The sequence below is a fragment of the Chenopodium album genome, chromosome 15 (genome assembly GCF_948465745.1).
Source record: "Chenopodium album chromosome 15, dcCheAlbu1.1, whole genome shotgun sequence".
NCBI classification, from domain to species: domain Eukaryota; kingdom Viridiplantae; phylum Streptophyta; class Magnoliopsida; order Caryophyllales; family Amaranthaceae; genus Chenopodium; species Chenopodium album.
In genome coordinates this window covers 86,321-111,123 of record NC_137848.1, presented here as the reverse complement: position 1 = coordinate 111,123, position 24,803 = coordinate 86,321, and the positions used below count along the sequence as shown (strand labels likewise).

The 24,803-nt window shown below is 39.6% G+C and overlaps 4 protein-coding genes and 1 pseudogene across 4 annotated transcripts; 3 read left to right on the top strand and 2 right to left on the bottom strand.

The window, feature by feature from the left end:
• Nucleotides 1–2,752: 2,752 nt before the first annotated feature.
• LOC145583415 (uncharacterized) lies at nt 2,753–3,271 on the bottom strand. Its single transcript, XM_081640658.1, has one exon. It carries the CDS (start codon nt 3,269–3,271, stop codon nt 2,753–2,755), a length of 519 nt encoding a protein of 172 aa, XP_081496784.1.
• A 2,802-nt stretch (nt 3,272–6,073) lies between these two features.
• On the bottom strand, nt 6,074–8,170 carry LOC145583414 (uncharacterized). Its single transcript, XM_081640656.1, has 2 exons — nt 7,948–8,170; nt 6,074–7,467 (listed from the first exon to the last, which is right to left on the bottom strand). Exons 1-2 carry the CDS (start codon nt 8,168–8,170, stop codon nt 6,074–6,076), a joined length of 1,617 nt encoding a protein of 538 aa, XP_081496782.1.
• A 2,872-nt stretch (nt 8,171–11,042) lies between these two features.
• On the top strand, nt 11,043–11,615 carry LOC145581445 (ethylene-responsive transcription factor ERF022 pseudogene; annotated as a pseudogene).
• A 3,584-nt stretch (nt 11,616–15,199) lies between these two features.
• LOC145583413 (uncharacterized) lies at nt 15,200–16,273 on the top strand. Its single transcript, XM_081640655.1, has 2 exons — nt 15,200–15,400; nt 15,605–16,273. Exons 1-2 carry the CDS (start codon nt 15,200–15,202, stop codon nt 16,271–16,273), a joined length of 870 nt encoding a protein of 289 aa, XP_081496781.1.
• A 1,259-nt stretch (nt 16,274–17,532) lies between these two features.
• On the top strand, nt 17,533–18,542 carry LOC145583411 (uncharacterized). Its single transcript, XM_081640654.1, has 2 exons — nt 17,533–17,755; nt 17,815–18,542. The coding sequence occupies exons 1-2, from the start codon at nt 17,533–17,535 to the stop codon at nt 18,540–18,542; spliced, it is 951 nt and encodes a 316-aa protein (XP_081496780.1).
• Nucleotides 18,543–24,803: the final 6,261 nt, after the last annotated feature.

Sequence of the window (24,803 nt, the reverse complement as noted above, 5' to 3'; positions counted from 1 at the left end):
ACTTCAATTGCTTTGCCCCAATTTCGATTTCATCAGGTATTTTCCCTCTCTTGTCTATTTGCTCTGTTTTACACTTTGTACTTTTCTCTTGTTTTTGCGATGGACGATCATGTGAGAGTGGTGTTTGCTGGGGTGGATGAGGGTGTGAAAAGGCCAAACTTGGTGGTGCAGAACGTCTTTCCTATCAAGGATACCTATCCCTCCACCATTACGAAGGAGGAAGTTCAGAATATTGCTGCAATTGCGCTGTTGTGGTGAAAATTCCATCACCTAGGGAAAGGGTTGACTGGACTGCCCCTGGTTGGGTGTGTTTCTTTGAGTACCCTTTTGTAATTGGGCATACTTTTCCTTTTTCTGCTCTTGTTCGCCAATTTCTTTCTAGAGTTAGGGTTTGGCCTTGTCAATTGTTGCCCCAGACTTGGAGGGTATTGAGAATTCTGGATTTGCTGAGTATAAAATTGGGTATAGAACTTGATGTGAGGGATTTGTGTTACCCTTATACTATTAGGACCAGTGGTAAAGGTCGAGTTGGTCTTCGCCTGAAGGATGGTGTTGGTCCTTTGGTGTCTGACTTGGAGAAGGCGTTTGACAAGAAGTGGTATCACAAGTTCTTCTTTGTGAGGATTGATTCGTTGGGTGATGATTGTGATTTTTTAATTGACACTGTTGAGGCTGAAGGTATTCTGTTTTCTTATTCTTTTATGTTCTTATTTCCTTCTTTGTTGATTTGGGCTTATTTGCTTGTTGGTTGCAGTGAGTAAATTGAAGCAGCGCTCTCAGTCTCCATCCTTGATAGACAAGTTGTATGAGTTAAGTGCAGACGAGAGATCTTTCATCAAGTTGACACAACCTGAAGAAGTTATTTAAATTAAGTCCTTGGACGAGTCTGATTCTGAACAGAAAGTTGCCCCAACCATGTCTCAAGGTTTGTTTTCTTTCTTTCTTATGAGTTTCGATGTTTTGCTGTACTTATAATTTTGTGAATGTGTGGTTGATGTCGGTTTGCTTGTTTAGTTTGTGGGTTTTTAATTTTGAATCGGCTGTATCCTTGTTGAATATACTTGTATACAATTGTTAATCTATTTGATTCAATTAGCGTCCTTGCTGTATATATTTGCTGTGATCCTTGTTGTATATATTTGCTGTGATCCTTGGTGTATACATTTGCTGTGTTCCTAGTTGTATATATTTGCTGTGATCCTTGTTGTATACATTTGCTATGTTCCTAGTTGTATTACTTTTTGAACCAGCTATGTTCCTTGTAGATACATCAAGGTCACTAAGGTCTCACGATCTTCTTAGCTCATCTTCCATCTTGGGTCGTCTTAAGTCTCGCTCGTCCCCCCAGACTTCTGAGGCTGTTCCCATCAAGATGGTTGCTCCCAAGGGTGTTCCTCCTCTGCCTCCGTCTCGTGCCAGTCTCAAGAGGAAGTTGGAGATGCCTATTGATGTTGACGCTGCTGAGTTTTCTTTTGACTCTCTTGCTCCGCATGTAGATACCCTGTTGTTTCCTTCTTTCAAGGATCGCCAGTCTTCGATGACTTTTGCTGACCTTTCACAAGAGGCGGCCGTACAGTCTTTCCAGGTATAGTATACTCTAAAATTTTTTTTAAAAAAAATCGACCTTATTGAAATATGCTCCTTACACTTCATCTTTGCTGTGCAGAGCCTGCATTCTTGCCTTGGTGTCTTAAGCAAGGTGGCAGAATTTTCTCGGGTGTATGAGGCTATGAAGAAGGAGCGTGATGCTCTGTCTGACAAGTACAAGGCTGCTACTGAGGCTTTGAAGGCTGAACGGACTAAGCATCGGGACTGCATTTCTGAGCGGGATGGGCTGAAAGGTACCTTGAAGGAAGCTGCTAACGAGGCCATTGATGCTGCTACGTACTACTACGGGAAGGCACGTCTTGAGATGATGGAGGAGTTTCAGCAAGGAAAGCATGAGGCTTGGGACTATGATGGTGATAAGGCTTCTTTCGAGAGGGGTTTCCTGAGGGGACTGCTGCCCCTGGCTCACTACTGCTGAGCTTTGCTGATGAGGAAGTGAAACTCTCCTCATAATGAAGAAGTCAAGGATGCCCCAGAGGTGATGAAGTCTGTTGCTGAATAAGTAGCTCCTGCTGACAACATGGGGGAGAATTAGTTTAACTGGTGCTGCGTCACCTTTTAAAAAAAAATGTAAAACTTTTGAATGCTGTTTCTGTTTACTGCCTTAGTGCAGTTTGGATAATTTGTTTTTATTTTGTGCTACACTAAGTATTTCTGTCTTTCTTGCTGTGTGGTTGACTTTTCTGTATAGTGTGTTGTGATTGTAGTTGTATCACGAATGTATTACAGTTGTATTACAGTTGTATTACAGTTGTGATGCTACTTACATGTGTTTGTATGCCTTGTAAGGATAGTAGGTCTGTTCTTTTCAGGACTGACTTGTCTTTGTTCTGTAGTGAAGGGACTTGTTACATTCTTGCTCAGTAATGTCAGTCGTGTTCCTTGCAAAACAGAAGAAGGTGAGGGGTGGCCGTGGGTTTCCCCAACGGCCCTCCGATGCCAAAGTCAGTACTCGTAATGATCATAAAGCAAATTGACAAAGGATAGAGATAGATGAATACCTTTCGTGCTGATTTTGGCTGTTGGAGATTTTTGTGTTTTTGTGTTTTTCTCTTTTTTTGTATTTTTGCTTGTTTTCCTTTTTTTTGTTTTTCCTTTTCGTAAATTAAAAGACAAAATAGAAATAATAACTGCGTACCTTTCTTCAGAAATGATATAACTTCAAATGTGCTGCGTTCCAGCTTCGCTGCACTTCTTTTCCTTCTGCATTTCTGAGTCTGTATGCTCCATTACCTACTACCTTGGTGATTTCATAGGGTCCTTCCCAGTTGGGTGCTAGCTTTCCTGCATTGACTTCCCTGGTGTTTTCGTATACCTTCTTGAGAACCCAATCTCCTAGCTTGAAGACTTTGACTCTGACATTCTTGTTGAAGGATCTTGCTATTTCCTGTTGATATGCTGCCATTCTCATTTGTGCGTCTTCCCTGAGTTCCTCCACTGTGTCTAAATTGTGAATTAGTTCTGCTTGATTTCTTTCTTCTGTCATTAGCCCGTACCTTGCTGTAGGCACTTCTACCTCTGTTGGGATTACAGCTTCACATCCGTACACCAGTGAGAAAGGGGTATGACCTGTAGCGCCTTTAGGAGTTGTCCTGTCTGCCCATAATATGTTGGGTAGTTCATCTGCCCATTTTCCTTTGGCTCCTTCCAGCCTTTTCTTCATGTTGCCTATAAGGACTTTATTGCTTGATTCTGCTTGTCCGTTTGCTTGTGGGTACCTTGGTGTAGATGTGATAAGGGAGATGTTCCATTCCTTACAGAACTTGGTGGTTTTGTTGCTGATGAATTGGGACCCATTGTCTGTAATGATCTCTGCTGGTACTCCGAATCTGCTTAGAATGTTCCTCTTTATAAATGAGATGACGTGCTTATCCTTGATTTCCTTGTACGCTTATGCTTCAATCCATTTGGAAAAATAGTCTGTCATTGCTAAGAAGTACACTCTCTGTCCTGATGACGGGGGTAGCTTTACTATATCCATTCCCCACTTCATAAACGGCCACGGTGTCAATGTTGGGTGTAATTCCTCTGATGGCTTGTGTGTCAAGGGCGCATGTTTTTGACATGCTAGGCATTTCTTGGCGAACTCTGCTGCATCCTTCCTCATACTGGGCCAGTAGTATCCCATTCTAAGTGCTCTGTTGGCTAGATTCCTTCCTCCGGAGTGATTTCTGCACTCTCCACTGTGTAGGGATTGTAAGACTTGTTGAGCTTCTTTTCCTTCCAGGCATCTTAAGAAAGGTCCTGCTGCAGATTTCTTGAAGAGTACATTGCTGATCAGGCAGTACTTGGAGGCTTTCTGAGCGAATGCTTGAGCTGTTACTTTCCCTGTTGGTTTCGTGTTGCCCATGAGGTATTCTTTCAGAGGCGTTGTCCAACTGTTGTCTTCTTCTTCTGTAGGGCCTGTTTGAATTTCGTAGACACTCATGGTTGACTCCTTCTCTATGGCTGGTGAAAGTACGTGTACTAGTGGGATTGCCCCAAATTCCTCTGGATTGATGTTTGACCCCAAATTTGCCAGTGCGTCTGCTTCGGTGTTCAGGTTTCGGGGTACTTGTTCTATCTTGAACTCCTTGAATTCTTTGATGAGCTTCTTTGTGACTTCTAGGTAGGCAATCATTCTAGGGGCAATTGTTCTAGTGTCTTTTGCTGCATACTGCCCGTTGACTTGGTTTACCATGAGTAGAGAATCGGAAATTACTTCCAGGTGTTGTATCTTCATATCCCTTGCAACGGTTAGCCCTGTGATTAGTGCTTCATATTCAGCTTCATTATTGGTGGCCTTGAAGTTACACCTTATTGCCTGTGCTATCTTGTCTCCTTGGGGTGATGTTAGTACTACTCCTAAGCCTACTCCTCGTATGTTTGCTGCACCATCTGTATGGAGTGTCCATTTCTGCGCAGCTTTTGGTTCCTGTAGAGCTAGTACTTCCTTCTGTGCTTCTTCTTCAAGGGTAGGGCTGAAGTCTGCCACGAAGTCTGCCAAGGCTTGAGATTTGACCGTCGTCCTGGGTTCGTACTGTATGTCGTACCTGCTCAGATGTAGGGCCCATTTCTCCATCCTTCCTGACATTTCTGGCTTTCTCATGATAGCTCTGATGGGGTAGTTGGTTCGTACTTGTATGGAATGACTCTCGAAGTATGGACGTAACTTTACTGAAGCAGTGAACAAGGCTAAAATGATTTTCTCCAGCGATGCATATCTTGTTTCCGCACTGAGCAGGGTCTTGCTTACGTAGTAGATTGGAAATTGTTCCTTCTCTTCTTCTCTTGTGAGAACTGCGCTGACCGTCCCTTCAGATACTGCAAGGTATAGCTGGAGTGGCTCTCCTTCTTTGGGCTTGGAGAGAATCAACGGGTTGGCTAGGTATTCTTTCAGCTTCTGGAATGCTTCATCGTGTTCCTGTTCCCACTTGAACTCCTTGTTCTTTTTCAGTACCTCGTAGAAAGCTCTGTTCTTTTCTGAAGACTTTGAAATGAACCTCTTCAGTGCCGCGATTTTTCCTGTTAAGCTCTGTACATCCTTCTTGGATTTCGATCGCTCTAGGTCTAGGATGGCTTTGACTTGTTCTGGACTGGCTTCTATTCCTCTTTGCGTAACCATGTATCCCAAGAACTTTCCTGATTGTACTCCAAATGTGCACTTTGTGGGATTTAGCTTCATGCCGTATTGTTTCAAGATGACGAATGCTTCTCTAAGGTCTCTGACGTGATCTTCTGCCTTCTTGGATTTAACTACCATATCGTCTATGTAGACTTCCATCGTGTTTCCAATTTGTTCTTCAAACATCTTGTTTACCAACCTTTGGTACGTTGCCCCTGCATTCTTCAATCCGAAAGGCATCACCTTGTAGCAGTATATTCCTTGGCTGGTAATGAAGGCTGTCTTCTCTTGATCATCCTTGTGCATGAGGATCTGGTTGTAACCACTGTAGGCGTCCATAAAGGATAGCAACTCGTGTCCTGCTGTGGCATCTACCATGGCATCGATATGAGGTAAAGGGAATGGGTCTTTTGGGCAAGCTTTGTTGATGTCTGTGAAGTCTATGCAGATTCACCATTTCCCATTCTTCTTCCTTACTACCACCACGTTGGCAAGCCATTCTGGGTACTTTACTTCTCTGATCTTTCCTGTCTTCAGTAGGTTTTGAATTTCTTCGTTGATGATCTTATTCCTTTCTGGCGCGAATTTTCTTCTTTTTTACTTTACTGGTGTATGCATTGGATCTACGTTTAGCTTGTGGGTGATAACTTCTGGGGAAATGCCTTTCATGTCTTCATGGGTCCAAGCAAACACATCTTTCTCTTCTTCCAGAAAGTCGTAAATTTATTGTCTGAGTTCTGCTTTCAGCTCTGATCCTATTCTGACTTTCTGATCTGGATGTATGGGGTTCAGCTGGACTTCTGTAGCTTCTTGCTCTTCTGATATACTCAACTTCTCTTGGCCCAGCTGACCCTCTGATTGCTATAATGAACTCTTTTCTGCAGATGTTGCCTTCAGTGCTATCTTGTAACATTCTTTGGCTTCTTTAGGATCTCCTCTGATTTCTTGAATTCCCCATCTAGTAGGAAACTTAATGACCTGATGGTACGTAGAAGGGATGGCTTTCATTTCGTGTATCCAGGGTCTTCCCAGAATCATATTGTATGAGGATAGAGTGTCGATCACTAAGAACTTGACTTGCAGGTTGATCCCTTTTGCATATGTTGCCAATGTAATCTCCCCACTTGTCTTCTTAGTTTCCCCGCTGAATCCTACTAGCATTGTTGATTTGTTGACGATATTCTTCTCTTCTATGTTCATATGCTTCAAGGTGTCTAGCATGATGATATTTGCAGAGCTTCCATTGTCAACTAGGATTCGCTTAATCATGCAGTTTCCAACTGGGAGTGAGATCACTAGGCCGTCATGATGACCTTCTACTGCGTCGCTTTCTTCAAACATGATAGGGATGTCTATTTTTGATTTTTCCCTCTTATCTGGTTGCTCTTTGTTGCTTTCTTTTGCGTGCCGCTTTGCTGTTGAATATGTTAGACCGCATACTTCTGACCCTCCTGATATGAAGCAGATGGTTTTGACAATTGGAGGTGGGGGTGGAGGACCTCCTTGCTTGGACTCTCTGTCCTTCCCTGAAGCTTTAGATCTATCTGACAAGAGTTCTTTGAGGTGGCCTTTCTTTAACAAGTATGCAACTTCCTTTCTGAGCGCGACACATTCGTCAGTAGTGTGACCGATATTTGAATGGAAATCACACCATCTGGATGGATCCTTCTTCTCTCCAGGCCTGTCACTCCTTCTGGGCCATTGAACAGTATCTCCCATCTTGTTTAAGGTTCTTATTACTCCTGCAGGATTGACATTGAAGCAATGCTCGTGCAACTTGGGTGGGAGCTCAGGATCTTCCCTCCAATCAGAAAACTCTCCTTCGACAGCATTAATTGATCCTTCATCAAAGCGGGAACGCTGATATGGCTTGAATCGATGGTCTCTCCTGGGGAAGTTGTTGTTCCTTCTTGACGGACGATCTTCATCCTTTCTGAGCTCTGGAGTCTTCCTTGTATATACATCTTCCTCGAATCTGACTTGAGCCATTGCCTTAGCTTGTACATCTTCAAAGGTTGTGCATGGATATTTGGTTAATTCCTTGTAGAGTTCACTGTGATCTAGCAATCCTCTCCTGAACGCTTCAATGGTTGTAGGAGCATCGCACTTGTGTATTCCAATCTTTTCCCTGTTGAACCTGTTAAGATAATCCCTCAAGGATTCACCATGTCTTTGCACAACACGGTACAAATCCGATGACTGCTTCTCTATTTTCCTGCTGCTGGCGAACTGGACTTTGAATAGGTTTACCATTCCTGCAAAAGATCGAATTGTCCCATTATCTAAATTAATGAACCAAGTTAAAGCTGGACCTGATAATGTGGCTCCAAAGCCTTTGCACATGATGGCCTCTCTGATGTCTCTAGGGATTGAGCTGGTCATCATCTTCTGCTTGTAGAGGGATACATGCTCATCAGAGTCTGTCGTTCCATTGTACATGGCCATGCTGGGTGTGCTGAACCTCTTTGGCACTTCTACCATGGCGATCTCTTCTGAGAAAGGAGACTCTATATAGCCATCTGACGCTTCTTCCTCCATGGGCTTTGGCATTCCAGGGATCTTGGCGATCTTGGCTTCGATTGCTTTGAGGTACTCTTTGACTACCTTCTCTATCTTTCCCTCCTCAGATCCTTCTTGACCATTCTGCTTAGGGGTTCCTGCATTCAAAGAGTCTAGGTCTAGGGTTGTTTCCCTAGTGTTAGATCCTTTTTCCCCACTAGGGGTATGATAGGTACCTGACATATCAAGCTGCATGGCTATACTTTCAGTGTTCTTTCTGGTGTTAATGGTTTTGGAAGCGACTGATTGTATTTGGCTACGGAGGGCTTCATTTTGCTTGGTGAGACTGGTAAGCTTGGCTTCAGTTTGAACCTTTTGGGCCAACAGTGTTTCGATTTGGCTTTTTGTTTGGTCTAAGGTCTGACGGAATGCGTTCATTGCCTCATTGATTTCGGCCATGGTAAAGGGTACTTGGTGCCCAGACATGGTGTTTGTATTGGTTTTTTGGCGAATTGGTAGGTTAATTGATTATCAGCCCCACGGTGGGCGCCAAATTGTTTAGGCAAATCTCAATAAGGACATATGAGAATCTGCTAGGTTTGAGGGGTAACAACAATCATACTACCAAAAGCATATAAAATAGCAGTAAAGCAATAATATAGCAATAGATAAGCAATGAACAAACAATAAGTAAACAGGATGAACTCTATCACGAAAAGAGAATAAGTTTTGAGATACAATATTGAATAAGGACTAGCCTCCTTCTTCAGTAGGGACGAAGCTCCGTAGGTAAATGCAGAGTAATTCTCTTATATTTAGAATATATGTGCGTACATGAATGCTCAAAATGTCTAATTACGCTTATTTATACCTAGGGATCTCTAGGGTTTACAAAGATATTCGGAATATCTTCAAAATGAGGAAGATCTTCTTGATTTATCTTCTTCCCTGTTCTGTAGGTGTATCTTTGGCAAGTATCTCCTTGATTGATATCCTTGATGCTGCTTTCCTTGTTTATTCCAATCAAGCCGTTTTGCTTATTTTTGCTGAGTTATTGCTTCTTGGACTGGTGCCCTAAATGTGATGGGTCGTATTACAATACGGGCCCAACACTCCTTTATATTTAATAAAACATTATTTGTAAAAATATAAGAGAAGGTATTGCGTGCGGACGGACGCACGAATTGTTTGGTGCGGGAGGCTTAGCTGATATATTTTACTTGTTGGCTGATATGTTTCATGTGTTGGCTGATATGTTTCATTTGTTGGATGATATGGTTTTTGGGTTAGCTAATATATTCCTTTTGTTGACTGATATGTTTTTTTTCTCTTTTGTTGGCTGATATTAGACATTATTTGGCTTATATGCTTCTTTAGTTGGCCGATATATTTATTTTGTTGGCTGATATGTATATTTTAATTGTTGGCTTATATGTTTATTTTGTTGGCTTACATGTTGCCTTTGTTGGCTGATACACTTTATTTGTTGGCTGATATGCTTCATTTGTTGGCTGATATGTTCCTTCTGTTGGCTTATATGTATCTTTTGTTAGCTGATATACTCCTCTTGTTGGCTTATATACTCTTCTTGTTGGCTGATATAAGTCGGTTTTCTACTATTTTATGTTTTTAAATAAAGAAAAATTAAAAAAAAGTCAGTTTACTTCTTTTGCTCGACCATCCTCATCAGAATATCTTCCCTGATCTTATAAAACTGCATACAAGATACAAGTATACAACAACTCAATAACCCCTAAAATTTCACAATTTAAATCAAATAAACCACTCAAATTTACAACAAATTAAATGAAAAAACAATGGAGTTTCGAAACCATTATTTCAGCAAACGATCTCAATCGAGTGAACTTATTCTCAAAAATGGACGTGACGAAACATATTCATTGCATTGGCATAACCAACGAGTTTTATGCTTAATAAATGTGTACCTTTCCAGGCTGTGATTGAGAAAATAGCCAAAGAAAGCAAATAATAAGCTTTTTCATCAGTTTCGTAGTTTCCGTCAATGACTCCGCCGTCAACCGTCGTTTAACAGCCCTCAAACAACGAACACCAATCGACAAGAAATGGGACAATTTTGATTAATTTATGATTGTTTTATGCAATATAATTGATGTGAACTTCTGATTTTGATTTTAATTTTGATCTAAAAAAAGAGGAGCCAAGGAGAGAAAGAGTAGGAAAAGATTGCGTAAAAAAAAAAATTTCAAAATCTCATATATTGGTTCAAAAAGTTGAGCATCACTCGGGGATTACCTAGTTGAAAATACTCCCTAATATTGAACCAAATAAAACTTTTAGGTTTTATTTTTTTTTTTTTTTTGACAGAAAAAAAGAATATTATCTTAATAAATAGTCATACGGCATCTACAACAATAATAAAGATTCAATATGTATAAAATTGAAATTAAAAACTAAATTAAAAGTGGAATAGATTCAATATGGGTAGATCTTTTTAAAACGCCCAAAATAGTATATGAGACTAACAAATTGAAATGGAGGGAATACTAATTTAAGTTGGTTAAAGACTTAAAGTATTTGATATTTGTTGTTAAAAAAAAAAAAAAAAAAAATTGTATTTGGTATCAGGGGATAAAAAAAACATTACATCAAAGTATCAACTTTGAAAAGAGTAAAACTTTTTGGGATTATTGATACATTGTTCTTCTATTTTCCTGGACTAGATAACTTAAAAACTTATGGCCCACACAAGTAGGATAAGAATATGGTATACTAGTAAGTAGTAACTAGTTTATTAATGGATTAGTAGGTCCAAGCTTTGTTCCTCTTCCGCCACTTAAGATTAAACCGCGTCTTCAACAGGATACCTTATTTTCTTTTTTATTCCCATGACCTTGGTGCTTCAAAAGTTCATAAGACTCACTAATATATCTTAATCTTTGTTATGATTCATGCATTTGTACATTTTAAACCCTTTAACATGTATAGAACACTAAAAATCAAAGATATTTTTCGACGTCAATGTCCAATTGCTTGCCAGAAGAATGCCATACATCTATAACCCAATGTTGAAAAAAAATAATCTGCTAAAATGACATACTAAACCTGCAATTGCTAGGAAGGTCACTCTGTAATTGTTAGAGGTACATAGATTAATTAGTGCCCCACATTTAAGCTCCACTGACTAAGATGATCATTTTACAAAAGCTTGAGTAACGATGTATGTATGGATCTCTCTCTCTCTCTCTCTCTCTCTATATATATATATATATGAGTTCGTGTCATTGTTTTATATGTCGATAATTTGTATAATAAAACTTGTCTAAAAACTAATCACTTTTGCATAATATTTATGGAAGATAGCAACTCTTATGTTCGATCGAGAGGTGGCATTGCTTCACAATACAGGGGAGTAAGGAAAAGGAAATGGGGTAAGTGGGTGACAGAGATACGCGAGCCAGGGAAGAAGACGAGGATATGGTTGGGGAGTTTCGACACCCAAGAGATGGCAGCCATTGCATACGACGTAGCTGCATTTCATCTCAGAGGGCGTGGTGCTGTCCTCAACTTTCCAGAGCTGGCAGATGAGTTACCTTGTCCTGCCAGCTCTAGAGCAGAGGATATTCGCAGGGCGGCTCAGGATGCTGCAGCCGCCCTGCAAGCAAGGGGTTGTATAAACCCCTATAACATGCAGGCTGCACAGGCGACTGCCCAACCCTCGTACGCCTCCTCCTCGTCCCCAATGAGGGTTGGGCTGTCGCCTACGCAAATTCAAGCTATCAACGAGTCTCCCTTGGAGTCACCACAAATGTGGTCTACCATGACAGATACTCAAATGATCGATGACTCTTTCTTCTATAACAATGATTTTGAAGCGGTTCGAGGTTGGGAGGATGAAGTTCCGGACGACTCACTATGGGATTAACTAATTTTTACGTCGTGCATACACCAAGCACAAGATATATGGTTAAGGTGGAAATTGCAAATTTTTGTGCTATCCACCGATTTCAATATAACAATTACTAGTACTATTATTATTTCGATTTTGGTTGATTCAATTGATATTTGGTTATCGCTAATTTATACATTGGTTTGTATTGATCAAATGATTGCGTTATTTTCATGCAACGCTCGATTTGCTGTTGCATGAAGTCATGAACTAATAACCAGAAGATGTCTTCTGGTTGATATCATATTATATTCCCGGAGTGCTTTGTCTAAAATTATTAGTGGTTTGTGTTTAATTATAACATCTTTAAGTTATCATAATTTATTCTAATTTAATTTTTTTCAAAGTGTGACTCATTGTATTTTTTTTAGTGGTATACTTTTGAAACGTGTTAGTTCCATTGTAGTACTGTGCTTTCCTATTATGGTAATAATATCGTTGTAGTAAAAAAATGTTAATCTTTTATATAATTAAGGAAAAATTGCCATCATTAATCCCAACTTTGTTTCATCCACCGATACTAATCTCAACTTCAGTTTATTCCCTATCACTCTCAATTTAGCACCCTCTTAATTTTTTCACCCCCAACTGATCATCCAACCTAATATAACAGGTTACAACACACGTGTCAGCGTATAATTGGCTTAAAAAAAATTTATTTATTTTTTTAAAAAAAACAAAAAAACCCTAAAACCACCCATGCCCAGCTCGTTGCCACCACGACCACCCTAACCCCTTTCCCCCCTTGAGCGTCGGCAGCCGTCGAAATCCTTCCTCTCCCCCGGCGTTGGCGCTTCCCCGACCACATCCCTTTTCCCCTTCGATCACCATGAAATCCAGTAAAAATCCACCATTCTCCGCTTCTTCTGCTGCTCTAGTGGTGGCGGTTGCTGCAACCATTGCTGGCTACTACTGGATCTGATGTCGCGGTTGCGGCCACCACTCTCCTGCTCCTTCTACTGCTAGTAGCTGGTGGTTATCCATCCCCTCTCCAACTCTTTCTAGCCCCGAACAACGCAACCCATCCTCTTTCCCCAGCCACGACCGCCGAAACCCACCCATCTCCAATTCTCGCAGCCCTAAACCGTCCAAAATGAAACCCCTTTTCCTAAAACAGCCACGAAATCGGTCACTAACAGCCGAAATCGGCCAGTAAAGGGTTGAAATCAACTGTTCAGCCCCAACATCGACCAATTTTGGCCATTTGTGGCCAATTTTGGTGGTCATTTTTGGGGAGAGGGGGTTGTTTTTTGGTGGGGAAACGACTGTTTAGGGTTGGGAAAGTTTTTCCAGTAGTCGTGGGCTAGGAAAGGAGGGCGTGTGCATCGGGGGTGGGGTAGGTGCTGGGCTGCGCTGTACTGCCGGTGGTGGTGGTATGGTGGTTGGGTTAGTTTTAGGGATTTTTTTTTTTTTTTTTACATTTTTCTTTTGTTTTTATTTTCTCTTTTTTTCAACTAAATAAATATTATCACGTGTACCAAAAAAAAAAATCTAACTCACAAATATTTACCTAATTAACTGGTTGCAGGTCATTTGGGGGTGATAAAAATTAATAGAGTGCAAAGTTGGGAGTGATAGGGAATAAACTGAAGTCGGGATTAATATCGGCGGACGGAGCAAAGTTGAGATTAATGGTGGCAATTTTTCCTATAACTTAAGAGTGTTTTTCTAACTTCTCACCAATTTCCTCCAAAAATCCGATCCTTTATTTTTTATTTTTTATTTTACAAAAAAGGAAGTCATTTGCAGGTTATTGCCAAAAAAAAAAAAAAAAAAAAAAAAAAAAAAAAAACTATAACTTTCACTATTACCATTTTCTTCATTCTAACTATACATGATACGTATATCTCGAGCGTTAGTACGGATGCACTCTAGTTTTATTAATTATAAACCAAATAATTATAATGAACCAACTATATTATGACACGTGTCATGATTTAACCTAATGACTTAAAGAGTTAACGGTCGTTAGTCATTAATGATATTCGCTGAATTTTTTTATAAGCTTGGTGACATTTAGTGAATTTAAGAAAACTTCATGGCATTTAGTGAATATTTTAAAAACTCAATGGCATTTAGTGAAATCGATGTTATTATTAACAGTGTAAATGAATGTACGGAGTAATTGTTATTTTGAAAACAATTTTTTTTCTTTATTGATAGAAGGTAAAAATAAGCAAATAGTTAATGTCGAGTGCAGAGAAAGAACAATTAGGGTTGTCGAGTGAAGAAAATGACCTTCTTCAAAGGTCAAATAAGAAATTCAAGAGGGGTAATGATAGTTTGGTACATCAGAATTCAAGAAAGTAGGTGAAAATAAAGAAATGGTTACGGAGGCTGAGGAAACAGGGAAGGTTGTCCACCAAAATTCCTCATATTTGAAAGCGACAAAAGGCTTGTTAGGAACTTTGAACCCTTTGTATGATGAGTACCTATGGTGCATGGATGATTGTCCAAAGATCTTTAAGGAAGGTAGGTGGAAAGGAGAATGCTAATCAGCATTGGAAGAACATAGTTCATGGTGTCAATCATCAGGGAGTAACCAAGACTCCCAAAGTGACAAGTCAGTGGGTGCCTTGAGGTTCGAGTGGAAACCAGGCCATAATGGGAAAACGAATGAGAAAGCCTCAAGTTCGGGCTCTAGGTTTGATATCCTTGAAGTAGAGGATATTGATTAACAAGACAGGAAATTATTCCAAGAAATCCTACAAAGGAGATTGATATGGAAAAGATCTCGAGGAATATTTCCTCTAAGATTAGCACCGTGAATTTGGGAAAAGATCAAGATATGGCAGTGGAAGAAATCCATCAAGAAAAGATCTCGATCGAATCTAAGGGGCAGGATGTGTTAAATAAGGCTACAATTAATCTTGGTGACTCTTCTCAATTGGAAAAGAATTCGAATGGCAATAATGATTTGTTAATAGGCAATAGGATGTTTCTTAAGGAAAAATATTTTTGCCAGTCGACAAAGATAAGGAGGAAGGTCACAGAAATACCTTTAATTTCCAAAAATAAGGATTATGTGCCTTCCATAAGTAGATATATAAAAAGGATAATAGTAATAATAAATCTCTTTCTTTAAAAAGTTCCTTTCCTTACTCCAAGCCTCGATATTTTGGGAAAGAGAATATGTATGAAATAGCTTCGGTTACTCCTTCAGCATTGAGACCCAAAGTTGTTGAGAGTGATAGCAATTCGGATTCTTTGAGTGTGCAACAACATGAATCCGATCAATGTTCCAATGAGCTTGCTGGAAGCTCGAATCCCCCCATCATACGACACCTTCATAGACTACAACACGGAGGGTCCGATGATAGTAACTAGCCATCCCCTAGTGAACATGGTGCTTTTTCAAGTGAATTCATACCTGCCACCGGAACACAATCCACCGGACTTAATGGCTACGTTTCAGATTTCGTATAGGATGATGGGTCCCCTGAGAGCGCTGATGGAAGCGTATCTATCTCTTCTGCCTAACATTCCCTTGAATGTTTTCGATCGATATCCTTAATTTCCTAATTTTAATATATATGTCGATCAAAATAATGGTTTGAAATATGCAAGGAGTTGGTAATAAAGTGTCGATCATTAAGGAGTTGGTTCATATCAATAATCCCACTGTTCTTACCTTCGTGGAAACCCATATCAGCGAGGCTCAAGGTCAAAGCATTTGTGATAGGATTGGCTTTTCGGGTCAAATGAGGGTGGAGGGTCAAGGCTTTGTTGGTGGAATTTGGCAATTCTGGAGGGCAGAAGTGGTACTGTTACAAAATATATGGAAGCCATTCTCAACAACTTACTGTAGAAATTAAGAAAATTAGTGATGCCCCATGGTTGTTCTCGGCTATATATGCAAGTCTAGATTTTGCTCTTTGGAAGCAATTATGGGAAGCTTTAGAGCAAATTAAAAGAAACTATAATAGGCCATGGTTAATGGCTGGAGATTTTAATGAAACTAGTAGTATGAAGGAAAGGAATGGTGTGGTTTACTCGGAGATGTGCGGCGTTGTAGTAACTTTGTGGTGTGGATAGCCAACAATGAACTTATTGACCTTGGTTGTTCGGGTTCGGAGAATACATGGTTTAGAGGTACTAAGCCTGAAACTTTTAAATCTGCTAGATTAGATCGTGGATTGGTGAATGTTGATTGGAGGATTCGTTTCGATGAGGGAGCTTTAAGAAATTTACCAAAAGCTAAGAGTGATCACTGCCCTATCCTTATTAGCACAAATGGTTTTGCTCATATTCCTACTGCTATTAAACCTTTTCGATTTCAAGCGGTGTGGATGAGTCATGAAAGATTTGATGAATTTATTAGAGCTAAGTGGGATAATAGTGCGCCACTTATCCCGTTTCTCAAGCAGTTTGCAGATTTTCTTGCGGATTGGAACAAAGAAGTTTTCCATAACATATTTCGAAAGAAGTCAGAATTGTTGGCAAGGCTTGAAGGTATTGAAAAGAAGCTTGCGTTGGGGAGAGATAGACATATTATTAAGCTTGAGGCTACCCTTCGGCGCGAAATGGATGATTTTCTCGATCAGGAAGGGTGTTATGGTTTCAAAAATCAAGAATTGAGGCTATTCGTGATGAGGATAGAAACACGAGATATTTTCACCTGCCAACCATTATGAGAAGACGAAGAAATCATATTGAGACCTTACAAGATGGAGATGGGAACTGGATTCAATGCCTTGATCTAGGGGCGGAGGGAGGGGGGGGACACCTGTCCCCCACTTTTAAAAAAAATTTCTGATTTTTTTATTTAAAAAAAAAAAAAAAACTTACGAAACACGCATTGCTTTAGTGCTTCCACTAATCCACAAAACCAAGCCAAACACACAAAGGAAAAGTGTGAAAGTGACAGCTCTGCTCTGACATCATATAAAACAAAAAAAATATAACAATAAAACTTACTAAAAGACAAATAATAATAAAAGTTAAAAAAGTACAAAGATAATTTTTAATTAAGCCTTTATAGTTTCTATACTAGTACAATGTCACTATTTGTAATTCGTTAATTCCCAATTCCCACAACTGCTCGCCCTGCAACCTGACTGCCGGATTCCGACGATCACGCAGCCTGACGTCGGCGCCGGCGCCACCACGCCATCACTGTACGACCGGCATACCATATACTGCGAAAGTCAAATTTCTTTGGACTTTTCCCCAATTCACTGTAAGTAACTTATAATTTTAAATTAACCCTCCAAACCCTAAATCTTATTTTATTTAAATTGTTTAAGTGCTAATTTTTTTATTTAAGTGTGATTTTTTAATTGTTTAAATTCTGATTTTTTTTTTTTTTAATGGTTGATTGTTTGTATTCCAATGTTAGGCTAGGGTTCTCAATTCTCAAATTGTTCACTTTATAACTTGTTATTTGTGTTAAATTATTTGGTAATATTGATTATATGATATGATGGTAATTAAATTATTATTGATTCATTGTTTTTATTTTTATTAATTTAATTAGGACATGTCAAACAATTCACCTAATTCAAACAATTCTAAGGTAAAGGGAAAACAACCCGATCTTCAACAATTCTTGTTTAAAAGAATGAAATCTCAAGGAAATGAACCCACTTCATTTAGCTCCCCCCAAAATCAAGAAAATGTTGAAGAAATTGGTACTATAAGTACTAGTAACGTACCACCGGAGGAGGAAGAATTGATATATGATGTTGAATTTTTTCCTCATGATCCGGGAAAAGAATGAACATATTGGACAATCCCCCAAATCAAAGAAATGCGGTGAGGAGAGCTTATATTCTCAAAAAACCTTGCCAACCAAAAACTCATAACTTTCCTCAAAGACAAGCGGGAGGTTTGCGTCGTTTTAGTGTGAATTGGTTCAACAAATGGGATTGGCTTGAATATAGCATTGAAAAAGATGCCGCATTTTGTTTTGTATGTTACTTTCTTTAAAGGTGAAGTTGACAATAATATGGGAGGTGATGCATTTGTTGATGGAGGGTTTAGGAAGTGGAATAAGTTGGAAAGATTTGAGAAGCATGTTGGTGGAATTAAGAGTGCTTATAATCTTGCTTATGAGAAGTATGTGAACTTGAAAGATGGGAAAAATAAATCAATTGTGAATATGTTTGAAAAGGCAAGTGATATGATTAAAAGTGAATATTATATTCGTTTAAATGAATCTTTAACTTGTTTAAAGTTTCTTTTGGGGCAAGGTTTAGTATTTCTGGGCATGATGAAAATGATGAGTCTTATAATAGGGGTAATTTCATTGAGTTATTGAAATGGTTAGGAGAAAAGGTTAAGGAAGTAGGTGATTATACTCTTAAAAATGCACCCGGAAATTGTCAAATGACTTGCCCCCCGATCCAAAAAGACATTATTAATTGTTGTGCAAAAGAAATAACTAAGTGCATACTTGAAGAGCTTGGTGATGATTACTTTGCTATATTGGCCGATGAATCAAGTGATGTGTCTCAAAAAGAGCAACTAGCTCTTGTTTTGCGCTTTGTTGGTAGAGACAGTGGAAAGGTAATGGAGAGATTTTTAGGCATTGTTCATGTTGGTGATACTACCACTTTATCTCTTAAAGATGCAATTATGTCACTACTTGTGGAACATTCATTGAGTCCATCTATGATAAGAAGGCAAGGTTATGATGGGGATAGTAATATGAAGGGTGAAATAAATGGCCTTAAGACTTTGATTATGAATGATACTCCAAGAGCCTACTACATACATTGTTTTGCTCATCAACTTCAACTAACATTAGTTGTCGTTGCTAAAAGAAATAATAGTTGTGGTTGGCTTTTTGAAATACTTGCAAACTTGTTAAATGTTGTTGGAGTTTCTTGCAAGAGAAGAGAAATGATTCGTAATAGTCAAGCTCAAGAACTTGCTCAAGCATTAGAAGTGGGGAAATTTTGAGTGGATCGGGTTTGAATCAAGAGCTTGGTTTGAAGAGGCCTGGAGATACTCGTTGGGGATCTCATTACAAGTGTCTTGTAAATATCATCCGCTTGTTTTCTACAATTGTTAAGGTACTTGTTCACATTGGGAAGCATGGTGCATCGGAAGATAAGTTCAAAGCTCAAATTGTTTTAGGACAATTAGAGTCATTTGATTTTATTTTTGTGGCTTACTTGATGTTGACTATTTTTAGTTACACTAATGATTTGTGTATTGCTTTGCAAAGAAAGGAGCAAGATATTGTAAATGCCATGGAACTAGTTACTTTCACAAAAAGTTTATTGCAAAGAATGAGGGAACAAGGTTGGGAGACTCTCTTAAACAAGGTTACTTCTTTTGCACTAAACATGACATTGATGTTCCCACTATGGATGCTCTTTATGTTCCTCAAGGAAGATCCTGACGCTTTGTCAAAAAAGTAACAAATCTACATCATTTTCGAGTTGAAATATTTTTGGGGGTAATTGATTTGCATCTTCAAGAACTTGATAATCGATTCAATGAGAGAAGCATGGAGTGACTTACTTGTATGGCTAGCTTAAGTCCTAAAGATAACTTTTCATCTTTTGACAAAGAAAAGGTACTAAAACTTGCCTCTTTTTATCCCGAACAATTTTCAAGTTTTGATTTGATGACACTTGAAGGTCAACTTGGTATATTCATGGAAAATATGCACAATGATGAAAGATTTCAAAACTTGCGTGATCTTAACTCTCTTTCCATGATGCTTGTTAGTACCAAGAAGGATAAGACATATCCTTTTGTATATTTGCTTATCAAGTTGATGTTGATTCTTCCCGTTGCTACGACAAGTGTTGAAAGAGTGTTTTCCGCAATGACATATGTCAAAAGTAAGTTGCGAAATAGCATGGGTGATCAACTTATGAATGATTGTTTGGTCCCTTTTATTGAGAAGGAAATGTTCCTACAAGTCCCCGATGAAGAAATCATTGATCGTTTTCAAAATATGAAGATTCGAAGGATGCAATTATAATTTAATATTAAACTTTATGCAATTTTTTTCATCTTTTTTTTTATTTTTTTTATTTTTTTATTTAATTGTAGGACTAATTATATATTGTGGATTTTTTAGTTGTAAAATTTTAACTATAAAACTATCTTTGCGTCTATTTTTTTTAAAATATTTTTGTCAAATGATGCGATGTTTAGTTGTCGTCCCCCCGGTTATATAATCCTGGCTCCACCACTGCCTTGATTGTGTGAAATATGTGGTAGTGAATTATTGGAGTAATTTATTCCAAGAGGAAGCTGCTCCATTTACAAGGGAAAAGTTGCTCACTGATCAATTTCCCTATATTGAGGCTGCGAATTGGAGTGTTATCTCTCGCCCTTTCGCAGAGTGTGAAATTAAGAGGGCTCTTATGGGAATGAAATCGTTCAAAGCACCTGGGCCTAATGGTTTTCAGCCTCTCTTTTATCAGCATTATTGGGATTTAGTAGCTCCGAGTGTGATTAATCTAGTCAAGGATGTGTTGGAGGGCAGAGCTTTTCCAAAGGGGTTGAATGATGCGTATTTGGTTCTTAAAGCCGAATCAATTCCGTCCTATTGGGTTATGTAACATCACCTATAAAATGTAACTAAGGTGATTGTTAACAAGTTGAAACCTCTTCTGACTCTTATTTCCCCCACTCAATGTAGCTTCGTTCCGCAAAGACAAATTACGGATAATATTATTATTGTTCAAGAGATGTTACATACTATGAAACACAAGCAAGGCAAGGTTGGATTAATGGTTGCGAAAATCGACTTTGAAAAAGTAAACCCCATTCCCCTTATATTCACATGGTACGAAAGTGCAAAGACATCATTCTACGTCAAGGGTGGGATGTGCGTATTAACCATTGCTACAGAGAAGCTAATCGGGCTGCAGATTGGTTAGCTAACTTTGGAGTTCACTCGAGTCAGAAGATGGTGTTTTTTAAAGCGGTCCCGAGGGATCTTTAGAGGACCTAAGTGGAGTTCGCAAGCTAGGCTTATTCCTAGGAAGAAGGATTAGTTTGTGTTTGTTTTAGTTTGTTTTGTTTTTGCGTTTTGTTTTTTTTTCCTTTTTGTTTGTTTTGTGTGTTGTTTTTGGGTTTTTCCCACTCTTTTACCAAAAAAAAAGAAGGTAAAAGATAATAATGGTCAAAATTATACATTGACATGTGAAATAAAAATAATACTCTTTGGAGATCAAGGTAGTTTGTATTTTGTTCATTTATTGAATCAAAACACTGCTGCCAAAGGCAAATGTATTCTGACTTATACTGTATTACTTTACATGCCCAGCTAACACAAGAATAACCTTTTAACGCAATAAAATTTAGACCCGGTCAAAGTCTGGCTTGCTAGCCTGGCTCAACCGACCAAATTTGGATAGCTTAAGAAACCCAACAAAGGGGACTAGATTAATAGATCATTTGAAGCTACGTCCAAAATACGATCCGAGATTACATTATTCTACACACGTTGGCCGACCTCCCCCAGGTTGAAAATGAGCTAACCCATGAGCTACTTTGTTCCTGTTTCGTTTAACAAAAGACCACACAATATTAGAAAAACTAGTATATAAATCTAATATATCCTCCACAATTAAGTGAAAAGAGCTTGAACCACTTGACTTGGAACGCAGGGCTTCAATAACACTCAAGCAATCACGCTCAACCACCAGACTATCAAAGCCTTCCTCCAACGCTAGCTACAATTCCCACCAGACTGCCTTAGCTTCTGCCGTTAATACATCCCAAGTTTCAGCCCCTTGGTACACACCACAACACTTCACAGCTCCCACTTCATCCCCGATAACAGCACCCAAACCCGAACCCACACCCCCTAATACCCCTACGTCCACATTGAGCTTCCAATAGTGCTGACTGGGAGGAGCCCAGTCAGCTGGCAGGCTGCCTCTTGCACCACCTCCCTTCGTGACCTTCCCACATTCCTCATGTACCTCTCCGCAAGTTTTCAGAGCATAAGAAATGGTCTTTTCAGGTTCCAGAAATTCACCCTCCATAACCCAACTATTTCTAGCACCCCACACAGCCCAACAAACAGTGACGAAACACTCCATCTCTTCATTACTTAACTTCTCAAAACAAAAGCTCCACCAATCTAGCAGACTACAGTACTTACCTTCAACTAGCTAAGAGAAATTGCTTCTACACCAAATAGCGCGAGCCAAACTGCAATCCTTCAGGGCGTGCAAGACTGATTCTTCCTCCATGTTACAGACACGACAAGAAGGGTCATATCATTTATTTGTCAATTGATACCAGCCCGCGTCGGGATCGCATTCTGCATTGCTCTCCACGCAAAGATTTTAATACAGGGAAGAACCTTCAAATTCCACACCTTACCCCACAAAGTATGACCAGATGACGAGGTCTCTTCCTCGCTCTTCCAGTCATCATCAAACAGAGCTCTATAGGCCGACTTCACGGTGTATTCACCATTTTTTCAATATCCCAACAGAGACGATCAGAGGGTAATCTGCAGCTTATAGGAATACTTAGAATCCTGTCTCTTTCAAATGGCAGGAATAGTTGTGAGACTAAATCAGATTTCCAAGATCGAGTTGTGGCATCAATGAGATCACTTACCATCAAATCACTACTAGCATTACCCCGGGGAGAAAGGATTCTATTAGATTGAGTCCCAGGAATCCAAGGATCAGACCACACTCGAATGCTATCACCATTACCAACACACAACCTCACTCCTCTCTGAACCACCCACCTAGCTTCCCAAATCCCTCTCCAAGTGTAGCTCGGATTTGAACCAAGATTGGCATCCATAAAAGTCAAATGGGGTAATACCGAGCCTTATATAATTGCAACAACAAGCTGCCCAACCCAAAAATAGCTCAAAAAGCCCACATTACCCGGTCATTTTGGGCAGGTTTGGACACATAATATGGCCTTTTTTTTTTGCCTCGGTCCAGCTCGAACCCAATGACTACCTTTCCTATGTTATATTATAACCTTAACTGCTTTTAGGAATTCTAATTTCAACTTCTCACAATTTTTTATTATGTTAATCAGACAACTACACATTATTGAATTTTCCGAAAATCTGTATTTTCCCTATGATTCCAAGTACAACCAAACTGCTAGAATCAAGAATGAAGAAATGAGAGTTTGTTCTCTTCTGTGTTTTCTTGAGTGAAACCTTGCGGCCCCTCTAATATATACATGCATATTAGGTTAAAACTAATTAAGGAAAGACAGCTATACAAGCCTAAATATATACAAAAGATATACATCAATAATATGCCTAATACTCCCCCTCAAGTTGGAACATGAAGATCTCGAATGCCCAACTTGCGAAGAAGTACTAAAAATTGTGATTTCCCAAGAGCCTTCGTAAAAATGTCCGCTAATTGATCAGTCGTTCGTATGTAGGACGTAGCAATATTACCAGACTTAAGCTCATCACGAACAAAGTGACAATCCACCTCAATGTGCTTCGTACGTTCATGGAATACTGGATTTGCTGCAATATGTAATGCCACCTGACTATCACAATACAATCGCATCGGTCGATTATGTCGTACACCAAGGCAAAATAAAATAGACTTCAACCATTTTAATTCACAAGTAGTCGTAGCCATTGAACGATACTCTGCTTCAGCGGAAGATTTAGAAACCGTAGGTTGCTTCTTTGTCTTCCAAGAGACCAGAGAAGACCCAAGAAGCACAAAATACCTAGTTAAAGATCGTCGTGTCATAGGACAACTTGCCCAATCACTATCACAAAAACCATATATCTGTAAATTGCACTCACGACGTAGTAAAATTCCTTGGCCGGGATACCCTTTGAGATATCTAAGGACACGAAGAGCTGCCTCCCAATGGGCTATCAAGGGAGAAGACATGAATTGAGCCAACACATGCACTGAATAGGATAGCTCAGGTCGAGTTATAGTCAAGTAGACTAACCGCCCAACAAGGCGCCGATACTTCTCAGGTTCGGAAAATAACTCCCCCTCAACACGAGCTAATTGATGATTTTGCTCCATCGGAGTAGATATAGGCTTAGATCCTAATAGGCCGGCCTCACTTATGATATCAAGAACATACTTTCTTTGACTCAAAAACAAGCCATCAGGACCGCGAGCTACCTCAATGCCAAGAAAGTATTTAAGGACCCCGAGATCCTTCATATGAAAACAATCACGCAGATATGCCTTAAATTTTAGTATCGCATCATGACCCGAACCTGCAATGATTAGATCGTCCACATAGACAAGAACATATAATGACACATCCCCCTTAGTGTAGCAAAACAATGAATAATCTGCAGTTGCTTGTTTAAAGCCAAATAATTTCAAGGCAGAAGATAATTTGGCAAACCATTGACAAGGTGCTTGCCTAAGGCCATACAAAGCCTTTCGAAGACGACACACCTTACCATTCGAACCCGATGGCGCATAGCCAGGGGGTAGTTTCATATATACCTCTTCCTCCAAGTCTCCATGAAGAAATGCGTTGTGGACGTCCATTTGATGAAGTTCCTAATTTCGAGTTATAGGAACTGCTAAAAACATGCGTACTGTCACCATTTTTGCTACGGGAGCAAATGTTTCATCAAAATCAATACCAGGCAATTGTCTATTGCCAAAAACAACAAGCCTCCCCTTCAATCTCTCAAGAGACCCGTCTTGTTTGAGCTTAGCCTTATACACCCACATGCTACCAAGTGCGACCTTTACGGGAGGCAAAAATTCCAACGTCCATGTGCCTTGTCTTTCAAGAGCGTCAAGTTCTTCTTTCATGGCCTTACACCATCCTGGATGTTTAACCGCTTCAGAATAAGATTTTGGTTCAACCCAAGTAGTCACCGCCGCCAAAAATTGCCTATGTTTCACAGAGAATTTATCACAGTTAACATAATAAGCTATGGGAAAAGGCGTACCTGAGGACCGCTTTGGAGGAGATGAACTAGGGAGTGTGGCAGGAGCATTGGTTTGAACTGTGTTGGTGATGAAGCCTTTTAATCTCGTTAACGGAGTTCGGATACGATGCCCTTTACCAAGAGGTGCTTCAATAGAAGGTTGTGAGCTAGTTTGAGGCTGCCACAACTGGGCTGTGGCAGGTGCCTGATCGCCACACCCAGGTTGTGAAGCTTGCTGCTCCATTGCAAGCTGCTGCTGGGCAGGCCACGGGGTGGCCGTGGCTGATGTGTCTGTGCCACAACCAGGCCGTGGAGCCTGTTATTCA